This window comes from Rhamphochromis sp. 'chilingali' (assembly GCF_963969265.1).
Source record: "Rhamphochromis sp. 'chilingali' genome assembly, chromosome: 15".
NCBI classification, from domain to species: Eukaryota; Metazoa; Chordata; class Actinopteri; order Cichliformes; family Cichlidae; genus Rhamphochromis; species Rhamphochromis sp. 'chilingali'.
The window spans coordinates 21,028,692-21,043,276 of NC_137942.1; the positions used below are offsets into that span (position 1 = coordinate 21,028,692).

General features: G+C 42.9%; 1 protein-coding gene across 1 annotated transcript; it reads right to left on the reverse strand.

The window, feature by feature from the left end:
* Positions 1-35: 35 nt before the first annotated feature.
* On the reverse strand, positions 36-12,174 carry LOC308410728 (ras-related protein Rab-37). The gene is made up of 9 exons (XM_080904296.1): positions 11,400-12,174; positions 10,333-10,443; positions 7,721-7,762; positions 6,015-6,081; positions 5,823-5,875; positions 5,346-5,411; positions 4,549-4,605; positions 4,391-4,467; positions 36-1,384 (listed from the first exon to the last, which is right to left on the reverse strand). Exons 1-9 carry the CDS (start codon positions 11,508-11,510, stop codon positions 1,282-1,284), a joined length of 687 nt encoding a protein of 228 aa, XP_080760422.1. The 5' UTR covers positions 11,511-12,174; the 3' UTR covers positions 36-1,281.
* Positions 12,175-14,585: the final 2,411 nt, after the last annotated feature.

Genomic DNA, 14,585 nt, shown 5'->3' on the forward strand with positions numbered 1-14,585 from the left:
CAGTAACATCATAAAACACACTCACAAATCCACAGTTATTAACATGTGTACAGTTATCTACCTGATTGATAAAACACTTTATTTTCTCTAGCTGTGCATGTTGGAGAATAAACAGGGCAGCTGCTGCCACACAGTGGCTCATTAACTGCAGCACATCTTGCCGTTTGTCAGCGACTCCCACTCAAGCACTCAAGCACACACACACACACACACACACACACACACACACACACACACACACACACACACACAGACACAGAAACGCAGACGAGCCAGACTTCAATAAAGCAGCAGCACGTACATTACAAAATATATATATATTTTTATAGATCGCATGACAACAAAGCACTTTTTCATGGCACTTTGTGATCACCGTGACAACCTCTCAAGAGAGGACAAATGTGACACAGAGCAAGTCTGACGAGCAAACGTTCATAATGAGCAAAGAACAGCGTACAAAGAAAAGTGATGCACAAATACAGCTTCGCTACAGGCTACACACACCGACATCCACCACCGAAGGGGACACGACAATAGTTGTGTGAGGGGGAGTGCTGTTGCTGTGTGTGAGTGGTGCATGTGGAGGGAACAGTGGAAATAATCCCACTGTCTATAGTTACACATACAGTACTCGGGATGGCGTGTCACTGGCCCTGAATTGAATGTACAGACAGACACAGAGTGGGTAAACGCCCTCCAAACGTTGGCTTTATTCTATCTAACAGCAGTACAGATGTGAACAGATGGGATCATTTTAGCTACAATCTCATCGTGAGACTCAGACTCACTTAAAGATTTAAAAGACTGTAAGGCCAAAAAAGGATTCTGTTCACAGCCTGATATAACTGGGATTAAACAAGCTCAGAGTTGTGCAGCAATGAAATGCTATATCCACGCTGGCAATCGCCGGCACCAGCGGTTGTTTAACCTGTTCATTCGTCCCATCCCTGCAGATGGATATAGCGTTTCAGTCCGCAACTTCTGACTGGTAGCTTTGATACAACTGTCACCACAAAAAAACCCACAAATATCTCTACACGTGACATAAAAGGTAGAAATTCACATTTCAAATAGGGGATGGCAACCAATCCAGATTCACTTTCATTCAGCCGAAAGCTCGGTGGAGCGAAGACGAGGACGTCTGCTTCTCAGGTTTTGGTGCAGGGATTGGCTTTCATAAGAGAGACCAGCCTTTTTTTTTCTTTTCTTTTTTTTAAACTTTCCCTCCCTCCACATTTCTTTATCTGTATGTGTCTCTCGCTGCCAGATTATCAGCATCAGCTACGGGCCACAACAGCCAGTCTTGTGCTTCTGAGACTCGATGTAGTCGTGTATCTGGAACTTGGGCTCATTTGGCTGCTGCGTCGCTCTGTGCTTCAGCTCCCTGATAGACAAAGAGAGAGATGCAGGAAGTTAGATGCAGAGGTGGCGGATGTGTGGGATGGAGCACAGACAGGCTGAGCAAATAAAGAATATGAGAAACGAAGAGAAACGTATCAGGATCTCCGTGTTCTGAGATTTTATCAGAATGCCTCAGGCGTGCTATCATTTAATCTGACATCCACTTAAGACTGCCATCACATCAGCATTACAAATCACCGGCATTAGTTTCATTTGCAGGTCTGGAAGCACACGTTATAAGCCGTCATTGCAGACTTCATGTGAACCTTTTGTAGATTTGCTTCCAGTCAGTAACTCATTAAAATACAGCAATCACACACTTATTATTTAGAGTCCAGAGGAAGCCTGACATGCAAAAAGTCTCATACTAATAATAATTATAGACAACAGGAGCAAACAACAAACTAAACAAAAACCAGTGGTTTGCAGTAGTTGAAGAGGAAGGCTTGATTGCATCAATTTAAAGTCTGAGACAGAGAAGAAAAAAACAACAACCACATAACCGAGAGGAGAACATCAGAGTAAACAACAGAGGTCAGGCGTATGCATGGAGCGGATAACAACCCTCATGTGAAATCTCACCGTTCATTATTCCACAAGCATGACCCGAGCTGAAGAGAATTCATTAGTTTGTTACCTTTGTGGACCGAGCACAAAAACATGCAGAATTTAGTGCAATTTATATTCAGTTCGTACTGCAAAGGGTTCTGTCTTTAAAAGGAGAATAGCTTTTGAAGTCTAACATACGAGATGTCATCAGCGATGATTTACCCTGCGACTTCATTTTTTATTCAGAAAAGAGAAGTAAGCCAAATGTTGATTGTGTTTGCAAGGCCAGCATTGGTCGTCCAGCTTTCATGGCCACTAATGATCCTCAACATCAAATCTGGGCCTGTTTTCTTTGTTTTCTTCTCTTTTCTTAGTTTTTGCAAGTTTGAGGTCGGTGGTGAAATTGACAAATAGGCTACTTCCAGGCAAGTGGTGGAAGTGGTGCAGAGGCACACAAGAAGGGGTATAGTTGCAAAATTTAAAGGTATGGTGTGTAAAATCTCACCACTAGATTTCAGTAAGTTCCAGATTGCAGTCAATTGAAGTCTGTTTTCTTACCCCTTCCAATTAAGTGCATATTCCTAGCTACGGTGGCCCCTGTGGGACAAACACCTCTGGCTGGTGTTTATCTGTAGTGAGTGTGTTTACCTCAGGTGTCAATATGCTGGGTGTCCACGTGCATTTACTCTGGTAGCTGTAAAACTTTGTGAAAGGGGTCTGATGCAAGCGAGTGAGTCACTAAAGCTCACTGCTGTCTGATGACAGCAAAACTGAGGTGAGTTTTTGAGGATATCCTGAACTTTTCTGTCTGTAGGCGTTTCTGTTAGCTGCTGTTAGCGAAACAGTCTTCGAAGTGGATCTAACAGTGTCGGCTTTGGACACCCTGACAGACGTTACACATTAATCAGTGTATATTTATGAATACAACATTCTCTTTGTTCCATTAAATAAGCTAAAAAATGACTCATTTTTTTATTTAGGTAATCAAAAGTGTTATCTACAGACTCCCCACATGGCAAAATGAATGAAACAGCTATGAGACCCAGAAATAAAATGTATGACTGATAAACTATAGCTACAAAAGTAAAAACTTTACAATAACTAGATCTACCTTTTTTGCTGATATGTATATTCTGTGCAGTGTCTTTTTAGTTTACTTTTTAGACTGAGTACAAGGTCGTTTTTTAAATAAACCTTTAGTCCATTCTGAGATCAGAATACAACACTAAATACACTAGAAGGCTAAAAGTGTATTGATGCTCAGATATCCTACCCATATGTGGCCATTAAAGATGTTATTCTAAAACTATGGACATTAATAAGCTATTACATGAGCATAGACTCTTCTGGGAATCGATCCCATTAGAGTTTATAAACTGGCTCAAAGGATTCAAATTCAGCCACAAATACCACTGTAGTCTATGATCCAGTTTATCCCAAAGCTACTGGATGAGGTTATGGTTAAACTCACCCCACAACGGCAGCATATTGTTTAAAAAATTAAATGTTGTGGGATTTCTTTTTCCCATATTGCAAACACCCTGTTCCAAAAAAGACAAAGAGCAGCAGACCAAAAGTATTCAAAACATGCATCTCATGCTCATAACTGCAACAGAACTCTGACTTGGTATGTCCAAAACTCCCCATCACCCATTTAATTTATTTGTTGGCTTTGCATTATTTTCTTCTTGGGTTAGGGTTAGTGATCAGTGATTATTTTAGTCAGATTATATTTTTCTTTTAACTGGAAATTAGGTGGAGTTTAGGCTTTTTTACGCATAGTGGGGGTGTGGCGTGGGTGTGGTCCTTGGCCAGCTGCAGAGGAGGCGTGACGCAGTGAGCTCCCGGGGCGGCGCAGGGGCGGGGTGAACAGGTGTGCTGGGATCTGACAGTGATTGTGTCTCTTTATGTGTTGGCAGTGACAGACGGAGAAGGAACGTGACAGCAGAGAAAGAGAGCGCGGAGTACATGTGTCCACTACAACCCGAGCTTAATAAAAAGTTCTGCACTGTCAAAAGTCGCTCCGGCTGGTATTTCTTGGGTCCACCGTTACAGGGGGAAAATAAAACACAATTATAATATTAACATTAGCATTCGATCATACATCTCTTAAACCTGCATTATTTGCTCCTTTTAAGACTTGAGGATAGCCCAAAAAATTTAAAAAAGAATAACATAATTACCCTACTATGCTACCATGGCAACAAAACTGCCTGTTATCACATTAGGCAGACATATTGGTGCTTTACCTGGTAAGATGATGCTATGTGCATGCTGACAGCCAACTAAATCTTCAAAGCCACATTCTATAAAACCAAAAATTATCAGCTGACCTACACCGAAGTGGGTTCTTCGCTTCGGTCAACTAATTTCCATTACATAACGTAATCTCATCCATTGTGTACACATAGGTATTGATTACAGGAGGTTTAAAACTTACTTTCCTATAGCTTGAAAAGCCAGGTCCACATTGACTCCGGTCTTGGCACTGGTCTCCATGAATGGTACTCCATATTCCTGAGATGGAAAAAACATTAGAAGAGTAAAGACTCTCCTCTGCTGTGGAGAACATAACCACTTGAAAATGTCACGCATTACCTTGGCCAGCTTCTCCCCGTCCTCCATCTTCACGACCCTCTCTGCAGCCATGTCTGACTGTAAGACAGCAAACGGAAAAACAAGTCATCACAGTGTAGGTGACGGGTCACAGATTCACCATGCCATCCGCTACATCTCGTCAGCCGGCACGTCCTGTCTCTTATCTGGCAGCCGGGCCGCCAGCTGGTGAGCCAGATCTCCTTCAGACTGGTGAAATGTCAGAATCTCCACCTCCAGCAGAAGACCGATGCCACCAGTCCCGCTGCTTTCACAGCAAACAATCTGAGCTGCTGCTACGTGACATCTAAGACCCTTGAGACGAGTGAGTTTTCTCTGAGCCACCAGAGGGAGCTTTTAGATATATTAGCAATGACTGCTGTTGCAGTGAGACAGGAAAATGTCTCTTTTCATCACCAGAAGCGCTTTGCAGGAAATATTCAATGCATCGGCCGCTTGAAGCAAAGCAACAGCAGTTTAGTGAGGCACTGTTTTTGGATGAATGTATCCTTAATAGTCATGATGATGGAATAACACCGGATGATGGATGAAAGCGACAAATTTGAAAACAGGCCGTCTCTGTGTGCACAGGTGTGCACATTAAAAGCACACAAATCAGAGGAGACACACAGCAACACGATCAGGACATCAATTTGTGCGCTTGTAAACGTTATGTTAAGAGATTAAGAGTTTGCATTCGTGCATGTGTGACAAAATGTGACAACGGCGTGTTAAAATTGTGCAAAGGACTTGTTATGCTCCTAATCTTTTATGTAACACTAAACGGAAGCTATGCTCACCTTGTTGCCGAGCAACATGATGACCACATCCTTCTGGGCATGCTCGTGTATTTCAGTCAGCCAAGCCTTCAAAAGTAGAAAAGATAGACAGTCAGAGGAGGAGGAGGATATTGGTCAATTAAAAAAAAAAAAGAAGCAAACACCACCAGATGAAGCAAGCGCTCTGCTGTTCCTCCTGAGCAGTGCGTTATTACCACCCTCCAATCAATCATGGCGTCACTGAGTCACTCTTGTCCTTGAATGTTTTTATTGCTTTTCATTATTGAAACTGTGTAACCAAGCAAATGATAACATCTTGTCATTCTAAAGAGAGAAGACGCTACGGGCCCCCGCAGTACTTTGCATGTAAATAGAGTTTAACGTTCAGCTTGAGGGGGCTTGGGAGCAGGAAGTGAAAATAAACACAGAGCAGAGAGGAGCAATGAGAGGCAGAGGCAGCGAAAGCACTAGGGGGAAAGTAATCTGAGAAAGTCTTACCCTGATGTTGTCAAATGATGGCTTGCTGGTGATATCATAAAGCAGGAGTAACGCTGTGAGAAAGGAAACATTTTAAAAAGGACTACTCTTTCATAGGTGAACACACACACTGCTTTGCTTCATTACCTACTCTAGACCTTCCCCCACACGGAGAGCATGAGGAAGTAAAATACATAAAAATGCAAAGGTTACCTTGGGCATCTCTGTAGTAGGCGTGCGTTACACTGCGGAATCTCTCTTGGCCGGCTGTATCCCAGATCTGGGTAACAAAGCACACAGATACATGGTATGCAAACACTGGTGTGCATCCTGATCCACCCTCACGAAATACAAGACAGCTTGTTGTCAGCAGCACGCACTGCGAGCGATAATACCTCTCCACAAAGCTCTAACGCAGTAAAGCGTGAAGATTTGATTCAAATCCAGAATCTGAGTAGTTGAAGTTAGAAGTTAAAGCTTGCTGATAAAGCTAAACTTTGTATTTTTGTAGCTTTTTGCTCACTGGTCACTTCATTAGGTACACCTTGCTATTACCGGATTGGACCCTCAGATCTGCCTCAATTCATCAAGGTGCTGCAAATATTCCTCAGAAGTTTGGATTCATGTTGACATGATAGCATCACACAGTTGCTGCAGATTTGTCGGCTGCATGTCATTGATGTGAGTCTCCCCTTCCACCACATCCCAAAGGTGCTCGGTTGGATTGAGATCTGGTGATTGTGGAGGCCGCTGCACTACAGTCCAGCCCATCTGGCACCAACAAACATACCACGTTCAAAGTCACTTTTAAGCATCTATCTTCCACATTCTGATGCTCGATTTGAGCATGTCGCCCTAACCAACTCTACATGCCTAAATGTTGCTGCCATGTGATTGGATGATTACATATTTGCGTTACAAGAGCAGCTGAACAGGTGTACCTAATGAAGCGGCCCGGGAATATAATTATAATAAATGACCAGCTTGGCCATTTAGCTCATTGTCTTGCAAAATTACTGGCTCTAGTAGAGAAACTGCTAAATTAGTTGGCCTAGTGTAGCAGCTGTTTTCTTGAATACATCCTTAAATAAATCCTGCATTTTTACTATATTTGACTATATTCTAGGCATTTCTCAGCATTTAGTTCAATATCAAATGAAATTAATTTAGTTGTTTGTATATAGACATGTGGTGTTTCTGTTAATTCAGCATGTTGGCAGGTTGTAGGGCTGCTTCTGAACTTCCTGAGCTACTATGTAGGTTAAAATATAATATTAAGCTATATGCTTTTTTTAAAAAACCCCAGTGTTTCCAAAACACAAATCAAAGAGCGAAGCACGTCACAAATGATTTGTAATGTCAAATAAATGGTATGAGGAAATGTTGAATACATCCTATCCACCTGCTGCAATTCATCCAGCCCCTTTGAAGTCTCTGAACCTTTCTGAGACTTTAGATTTTCTGCTGTAACTCATTACGTCTATTTTGGGATTAATCACAGGATTTTTTCCCCCTAATGTATAATGCTTGCAAAATAAGAGAGGCTAAGATAGCAGAGGCGTCTAAATCTGTTGCCTCCCACTCAGTGTTGAATGAACAGGTCATAATGATAGACTGCCATGTTTTGGGGGACTGTGTGCCAACAGCATGCTGCCGGAATAAAACCCCAAATCCCTTTTTACTAACACAATATCTTTAACTGGATATCTTTAACAGTGGTTAAAATCACAGATTTCATTTAAATGGAGAAATCACTTTTTCTTTTCCAGGTAATTTTGGATTCTCTATCATCTCCCACCCTGGATGAACTGAGGTGAACCTAAAGCTGAGGCCATTAAAGCTGCTTGAGGGATGAAAGAGGAGCTGTCATGCGATGAGGTGAAATGCAGGCAGACATCGACAAGGTGCAACGCTCTCACCTGTAGCTTGACTTTCAGGTTGTCGACATCCACCACTTTATTCTAAGAAAACAAGGAGAGTCTGCGTGAGACAAGTCACCATATGTTTAGAGACTGGAGTGCTGCGGAAATGGCACAGAAATGAATGACGAACATCACAGCGGACCAAAAAAGCTCATGGACTCAGCGTGTGACAAAAAGAAACAAGGCGACTAAAAGTGGATTTGAATGCTGGCAGGGAAAGTAATTTGCAACACCCACACAACAGCGAGGTCTTTGGGATAAGAGACTTAATTACACAACAGTGAGAAAGAGGACTGGCAGCAGAACAACGGACTCCCCCGTTAATTTCCTGCCGCCCTGTAGGGGTGCCCTCTGATTTCCTGTTTTTAAAAAAGAAAAGAAAAGATCTGTCTAAAATAGTTTAGGCGACCCGGCTAAAAAAAATAGTGCTGTGATTAAGATGCTGCAAATTTTGGTACTGATCCGATAACGAGTAAATACAGGGCCATTATTGCAGATACCAGTTCCAGTATCGATACTTTTAACCCATAAAGACAGGAGGTGAGAGCAGCGTGTCATGATTTATGACATCAGTCTGGGAACACATTTTAATGAACACTAATGAGTTTTGTTTTCCACAATAATAGATTGATACAACAAAACACACATTTTACACTTTCATCTATGTGAAATCTGTGAATATAGTGCATGCTTGAAGTTGGAGGTTTGTATATATATATATATATATACATATATATATATATATATATATATATATATATATATATATATATATATATATATATATATAATATATATATATATATATATATATATATATATATATATATATATATATATAATATATATATATATATATATATATATATATAAATTAATTATTTAAATAAAATTCAGAGGTTTTAATACTGAACTGAGGCTAGAAACAAAATATGGATATATCGATCCTGTTGCACTAGTATCGATCCAATACCAGTACCAACATTCGTATCGATACTATCGATGTTTGGATGATCTGGCCACCTTCGCTAAAACAAACAACAACAAAAAAAGACTACAGATTTTTGAAATCTGTAGAAAATCTGTTGAAAACAGATTTTTGGGAAGGGTGCAAAAGAGGAGCAAACAAAAAGAGTTCTGCAGTGCGTTGCATCATGGGGGTAAAGGGAGAGTTTGAGGGGGGGTTTCATGCCACCGTGACCTGCAGGACGAAACCAGGTCATATGCATATTTCAAGCATGTACTGCAAAAACCACCACGACACGAAGGAAGTATGACTCGCGAGTGCACTTCCTTAATCAGTCTGAAACTTCATATCAGTGACAGGTCATCTCAAACGCTCCCTGCCTTTCCTGCAAAAGCACGGAAGTACGCACGTCAAAAAGAAAAAGAAAAAAGACAGAAAAACATAACACAAACGCCGCACAGAAACACAAATAACGAAACCTCTATGACGTGTGCAAGGCTGTCACTGGCAGCAACGAGCTGCCACCTGCTGAATCGTCTGCTTTTGGCGGAATGGACATGGTTCAACCCCTGCATTAGTTGCCATGGGTTTCCATTTTCTCCCCCCCACAAAATTATGACGTGAGAGGAGCCCGCATGCTGAGTAACTGCTACAAGGAAGCATGCCGAAAATAGACCGGCCATGTTACAAGCTACAACAACACACTGCCTGTCTGCCTGTGCATGCGTATGAGACAACCTTTTCACCTTTCTCCCAAATGTGACAGCAAAAGGTGACTCTCTGCCAGGCCCTCAGTCTGACACTACAAACGAATGCAAGTGTTGATCGGTGTTGATGCATTTTATGAATTGGCTGCAGCACTTGTTGCTGAGCGAGGGGAGGCAGAGTGAGAGATGCTGATGCGTCGTGTACCTGTCAGACATCCATTACGCTCCTTCGTGTCTGCACCTCCATCCAGAGAAGACAATACATCACTTTGGCTAATGCAGCACAATTTCCTCCTCGAACCACCCCCACCCACCTACCCATCCAACCCCCTACTTGACTTGCCATTAATGAGAGTGCTTTGCTCTGATTGGAGGATAACTCGGATGCTGAGGGTGAGCCTGTCCACTCGGTCCGAGCAGCACATTTGCCCGTTTGGATCAAATCCAGCACTGTGTGGGTTGTGTGTGCGCGCGCGCACACGAGGTGTGTGTGAATAAGAGCTCGTCTGTCAGCATGGTGACTCCTCCAGGACTGAGCTGAGCTGCAGCCAATCTTTCCAGGAGACAGGGACGTGGGCAGGCATCTGCCAAGACATTTATGAAGCAGTCCGCAGCCTAACAGCACAAGTGGTCTGTGAACTCCACTGATATTTTTTTGTACATTTGGTGCTATCAACGCAGAATGACGAAGTGTTCCTCGCAGAAACTGCAGGGTGATAATTGGGTCGATGTCGCTCGTTAACAGACAGATTACTGTTGTTTTTGTTGCTTTGCGGATAGTATTAGGTTGTTTTTGCACACGTAAGTTATTGCTTCATATGATTAACAAGAATACTGACACACACACACACACACCCACACACACACGGAAAGGCTCATAGAGAAATTGAGCATCATTATGGTTTATTGGGTGACTTCTACAGAATCTCTCTCACCCTAAAGTCTATTCCAACGGTGGCTATAAAGTTGCCTCCCAGAAATGCCCCATCTTTGAAGCGCACCAAGAGGCATGTCTTCCCCACGGCCGAATCTCCCAGCAACATCACCTAGAGCAAACCCACCACCAAAGAAGAAGAAGAGGGGACAACAGGTTACAGCTGATCAAAACAAACAAACAAAACAAAAACCCATTGACACAAAAATAAACCGACAGATGTGCGTTGCATTAAACACACTGCATGAACATTTCACAGCTGGAATCATACAGTTTGACACCCACGACCACGCTGTGCAGTATATCATGTATCAAGCCACAGTACACTACAGTGTTGACTTAGCCGCCACCAGGATGTGACACTTTGCAAGTACTGGGGGGGTTAAGATGTGATCAGCCAACTCTGTAATTTTACTCTCGTCATTTTTTTTTTCATTTTCTTTCCAGCAGGCACCCCTTTCCAATCAATATAATTACAACAACGGGGGTGCGTAATTGTACAATCAATCCAGCAGCATGAAGGTGAAAATATTACGCATTGCTTACACCGAGTCATGGCTGCTTCAATAAAAGAAAAAGCACGCCATGCAAATGCGCACGGGCTAACAGAGTTGCACTTGAATGCAAGTTTTGCTGCCGTCTCTGTGAGTTGATGGAACAGTGTGAAAAACCTGGGCGGCTCTCATTCAGCAGAAGCTGTGAGGAGCAACAAGTACACCCTCTGCAAACATCTGGGCGGACGAGGATTTAGAGCCTCCTCAAAGAAAGGCTTATTCAGCACCAAACCGGGTGGATGACTTGTCTGCTATGCTGTCATTATGCAAACTGTAAAAAAAATAATGGCCTGCTAAAAGGCAGAGCCTTCAGATTGCATTTCTTTTCTCTCTCTCGCTTGTGATCACCAGTGAGCGCTGCACATGTGAAAAGTCAATAGTCGTGTCGCTGCTGCTGAAGGTACACCCAGCTGTCACAGTGCAATAAATGTACACACCTGTTCCAACTGTAGCACCACAAAAAAGGCAAAACAAGCCCCCCCGAACACAGACACAACAAGACGGAAATACACACCTTGAAGGCAATATCGTAATACTCGTTAATAGACGCGCATCTCTCCAAGACATATTTTGATGTGCCGTTTTTTGCCTGCTTCTCCGTCAACGATGCCTTTCTCGTGGACATCGCAGTGCCAAGGGAAAGAGCGCAGGCTAAAGAGCCTTCCCCCCTTCCAAAATTAAAAATTAAAAACCCCAAACAGTTCCGATCTCCGAAGGTGTCCAAGAAAACAAAACAAAAACAAAAAACAGGAAGAAAGACGCGCAAAGAGCCTCCAGCGAGATCTCCGCCAACTCAGTCCCAGTGTCCGCCAACCTCCACCTCTGCTCGCATACTGCGTGTGGCCACGAAAGGATCACCTTCCCAAGTGAAGAAAGGAGGAGAAAAAAATCACACCTCAACTCGCGCACTGTGAGAAGACGCGGAAGAAGACGGTCAAAACTTAAACATCAGCTGCAGCGGCGCCATCCAGCAGTCAAGGAGAAGGCAGTGATGACAAGCAGGCGGAAACATTAGTGTGATTGTTCAGAGCAGAGCGGTGCATCGTGGCGTGGGCAGATCATTAACTGAGCAGCTATGCGAGGACGTCGACGGCGGCTCCGCGGACGATGGTGTGTCTTTCACGCTGACATTGGAGCCGCGGGGGTCAGACGCGCTGACGGCTGACTCATCTGCCACAGGTGGTGGTGCTCGATCGAGAGGATCACCCCCCGCCACACCCCACTCCATCCACACGCACACGCACAGGTGAGAGGTGGACGGACTACTAGTTTAAAGATCCACAAATCATACTTGGCTGTTCATTTACACCACCATCAACATCCCTGCGCACACACCAAAACCTAATATGTTCCCAATTTTTACAAACATCTTTTTTTGTTATCCTGGGACATTCTATCGAGTCTTGTTAAACTGGTTTGAGTCTTTTGTTATTCTTGCGCCTTCTTGATCGACCAGTTGTCCTCCCAGTTTCCAGCTACAGCAGCAGACAGTGTTTGTCTCCACCTGCCGTTCGGAGAGGAGACTCTCCGCGCTCAGACGGGACTAAAGGCGGCACGGTCACAGATCATTTATGTTACGTAACTGACATGCGATCTGCCGCTCACACATATGAGCTCATGAGTCCCCGTCAGCGGCAGCAGCGTCTCCCCCTCTTGCATTAACATAATGAGAAAACATGGAGCTGGGCATGTCGTGGTTTTGTGGTTGGCATCCTAGCCGTCTGTGTCCGCATTTGTTTCCTGTTTTACTTCCGAGTTTCTTTTTAAAATGGAGATTTAATTCATTTTTGGGGGGGGGGAAAGCGACCCCAATCTTCGTGGCTGCGTGTGATCCTTTGTTAAATCATGAGTTAACTGTGGTTAACCACATTGTTTTTTCTTGGAGAGCTGAAAGCCACACCCAGGCCTGATTACTGCCAGACATGTTGGATAAAGAAATCAATGAAACAGAAGCTGTCTGACAAACTGAAGCAGGCTAAAAGATTTCAAAACGCAATATGTCTGTCTGGTTTGTCAGTCATCCAGGTCACAGGACTCTAAGGAGCTTGGAAAGAAAAGCAAAAAGTCCAGTCACTTTCCTTTCCAGGCTCCTTAGATGATGCAACAGATTTCTAAAAGGAACAGCTGAAAAACAAAGTCACTGACATGTATCAGTCTGTAAAGGGTTACAAAGATATTTTTAAGGCTTTGGGACTCCAGTGAACCACAAAGGGGGAAAACTTATATTGAATCTTCCCATAAATTTCTTGCCAACAAAAACGGACTGCAGGAGCGCATCAGCGATTCATTCAGGTCACAAAGAACCCAGAACAACATCTAAAGAACTGCAGGCCTCATTTGCCTCAGTTAAATTCAGAGTTCATGATTCAACAATACAAAAGCGACTGGGATCTATGGAGAAAACCACTGCTGACCAAAAAAACACAAAGTTAAACAACTTGTTGCAATGACAATAAAGTTGAATTCTATTCTATTCTAAATGTTGGAACAATGAATTCTGCTCTCTACTAGAAAATCCTGAAGGATATTTTCTGACCATGAGTTTGTCCCCTGAAGCTGAAAGGCCCTTGAGTTCTGGAGCAAGACAATGATGTCTTAAATGTCTTAAAATGTCTTAAAAACATCAAAATTAAGCTTTTGGATTGGCCTAGTCAAAGTCATGACCTTAAATAGGCTGTTCGTGCTTGAAAACCCTCCAGTGTGGCTGAATTAAAACAAATCTGGGCCAAAATTCCTTCTATTGTGTGAAAGATTCACTGTCAGTTATCACAAACACTTGATTGCAGTTCTTGCTACTAAGAGTGGCACAGCCAGTTATTAGGTTTAGAGGGCAATTACTTTTTCACACAAGGCCAGGTAAGTTTGGATAACTTTTTTTTCCCCTCCACCAATTAAATCACCATTAAAAAAAAAACTTGTTTGATGATCTGAAACATTTAAGTTTGGCAAATGTACAAAAAAAGCTAAGAAATCAGGTAGGTGGCAAATACTTTCACAGCTCTGTGCAAGTCTTCTTTTTTTTTTTTTTACCTCGTGCCACTTTTGTCGTGTTGCTTTATTTGCTCAGTTATAGTAATTTAAATCAAACCTGCACAGTTCTCATCAAAGAACTCGCGTCTCTCACTCTCAACAAATTACTCCACGTGGAAAAAACACTCACTAACTGACATGACGGAGCCGTGTCAGAGCACCACGTTGGAGGTGCAGCTGAGGAAAATGAGTCAATTTAACATTTCAGATCGTATCAGATAAACTGTCAGTTACCAGTTCCTGCGTGCCCGTTTTTCCCCCCGGTTCACTGCTTTACGGCTTATGAAGAGAAGACATGTCTAAAATATCTGAACGCAGAGACTGAAAAAGCTTTAAATCCCAATTTGTTCCGGCCAGCTCAGCACAACTGCCTGAATTTCCACCTTGCTGATCATCTCAGCCAGGTCCTTTCAAAGTGTCGCCTGCAGACACCCAATGAAAGGCACTTTTTGCACACCCTGTCTCACCCCTGACTTTAATCCAGCACACTTACGCTTCCAAGAGATTTATTTATTTATCTATTTATTTTTGTAGTGCATCTTTCTGCAGGGCGTTTGAACCTTAGATCATACATTTCTGCAAACTTATGCAAATGTGCAATGCCAAAGCCAGTTTTCTACTTTCCCGCAGATTTTCCCCCTCCTTTGCGCTGCACTAATGGCAATGACAC

What these genes read in the sequence shown, in the direction of transcription:
- LOC308410728 (XM_080904296.1), bottom strand. Translation starts at nt 11,510, where the DNA reads ATGTCCACGAGAAAGGCATCGTTGACGGAGAAGCAGGCAAAAAACGGC. An exon ending in TCATGTTGCTCGGCAACAAG is followed by an intron (nt 4,606 to 5,345) that starts GTGAGCATAGCT and finishes GCTGTCTTACAG; the next exon opens with TCAGACATGGCTGCAGAGAG. An exon ending in GCTTTTCAAGCTATAGGAAA is followed by an intron (nt 1,385 to 4,390) that starts GTAAGTTTTAAA and finishes TTTGTCTATCAG; the next exon opens with GGAGCTGAAGCACAGAGCGA.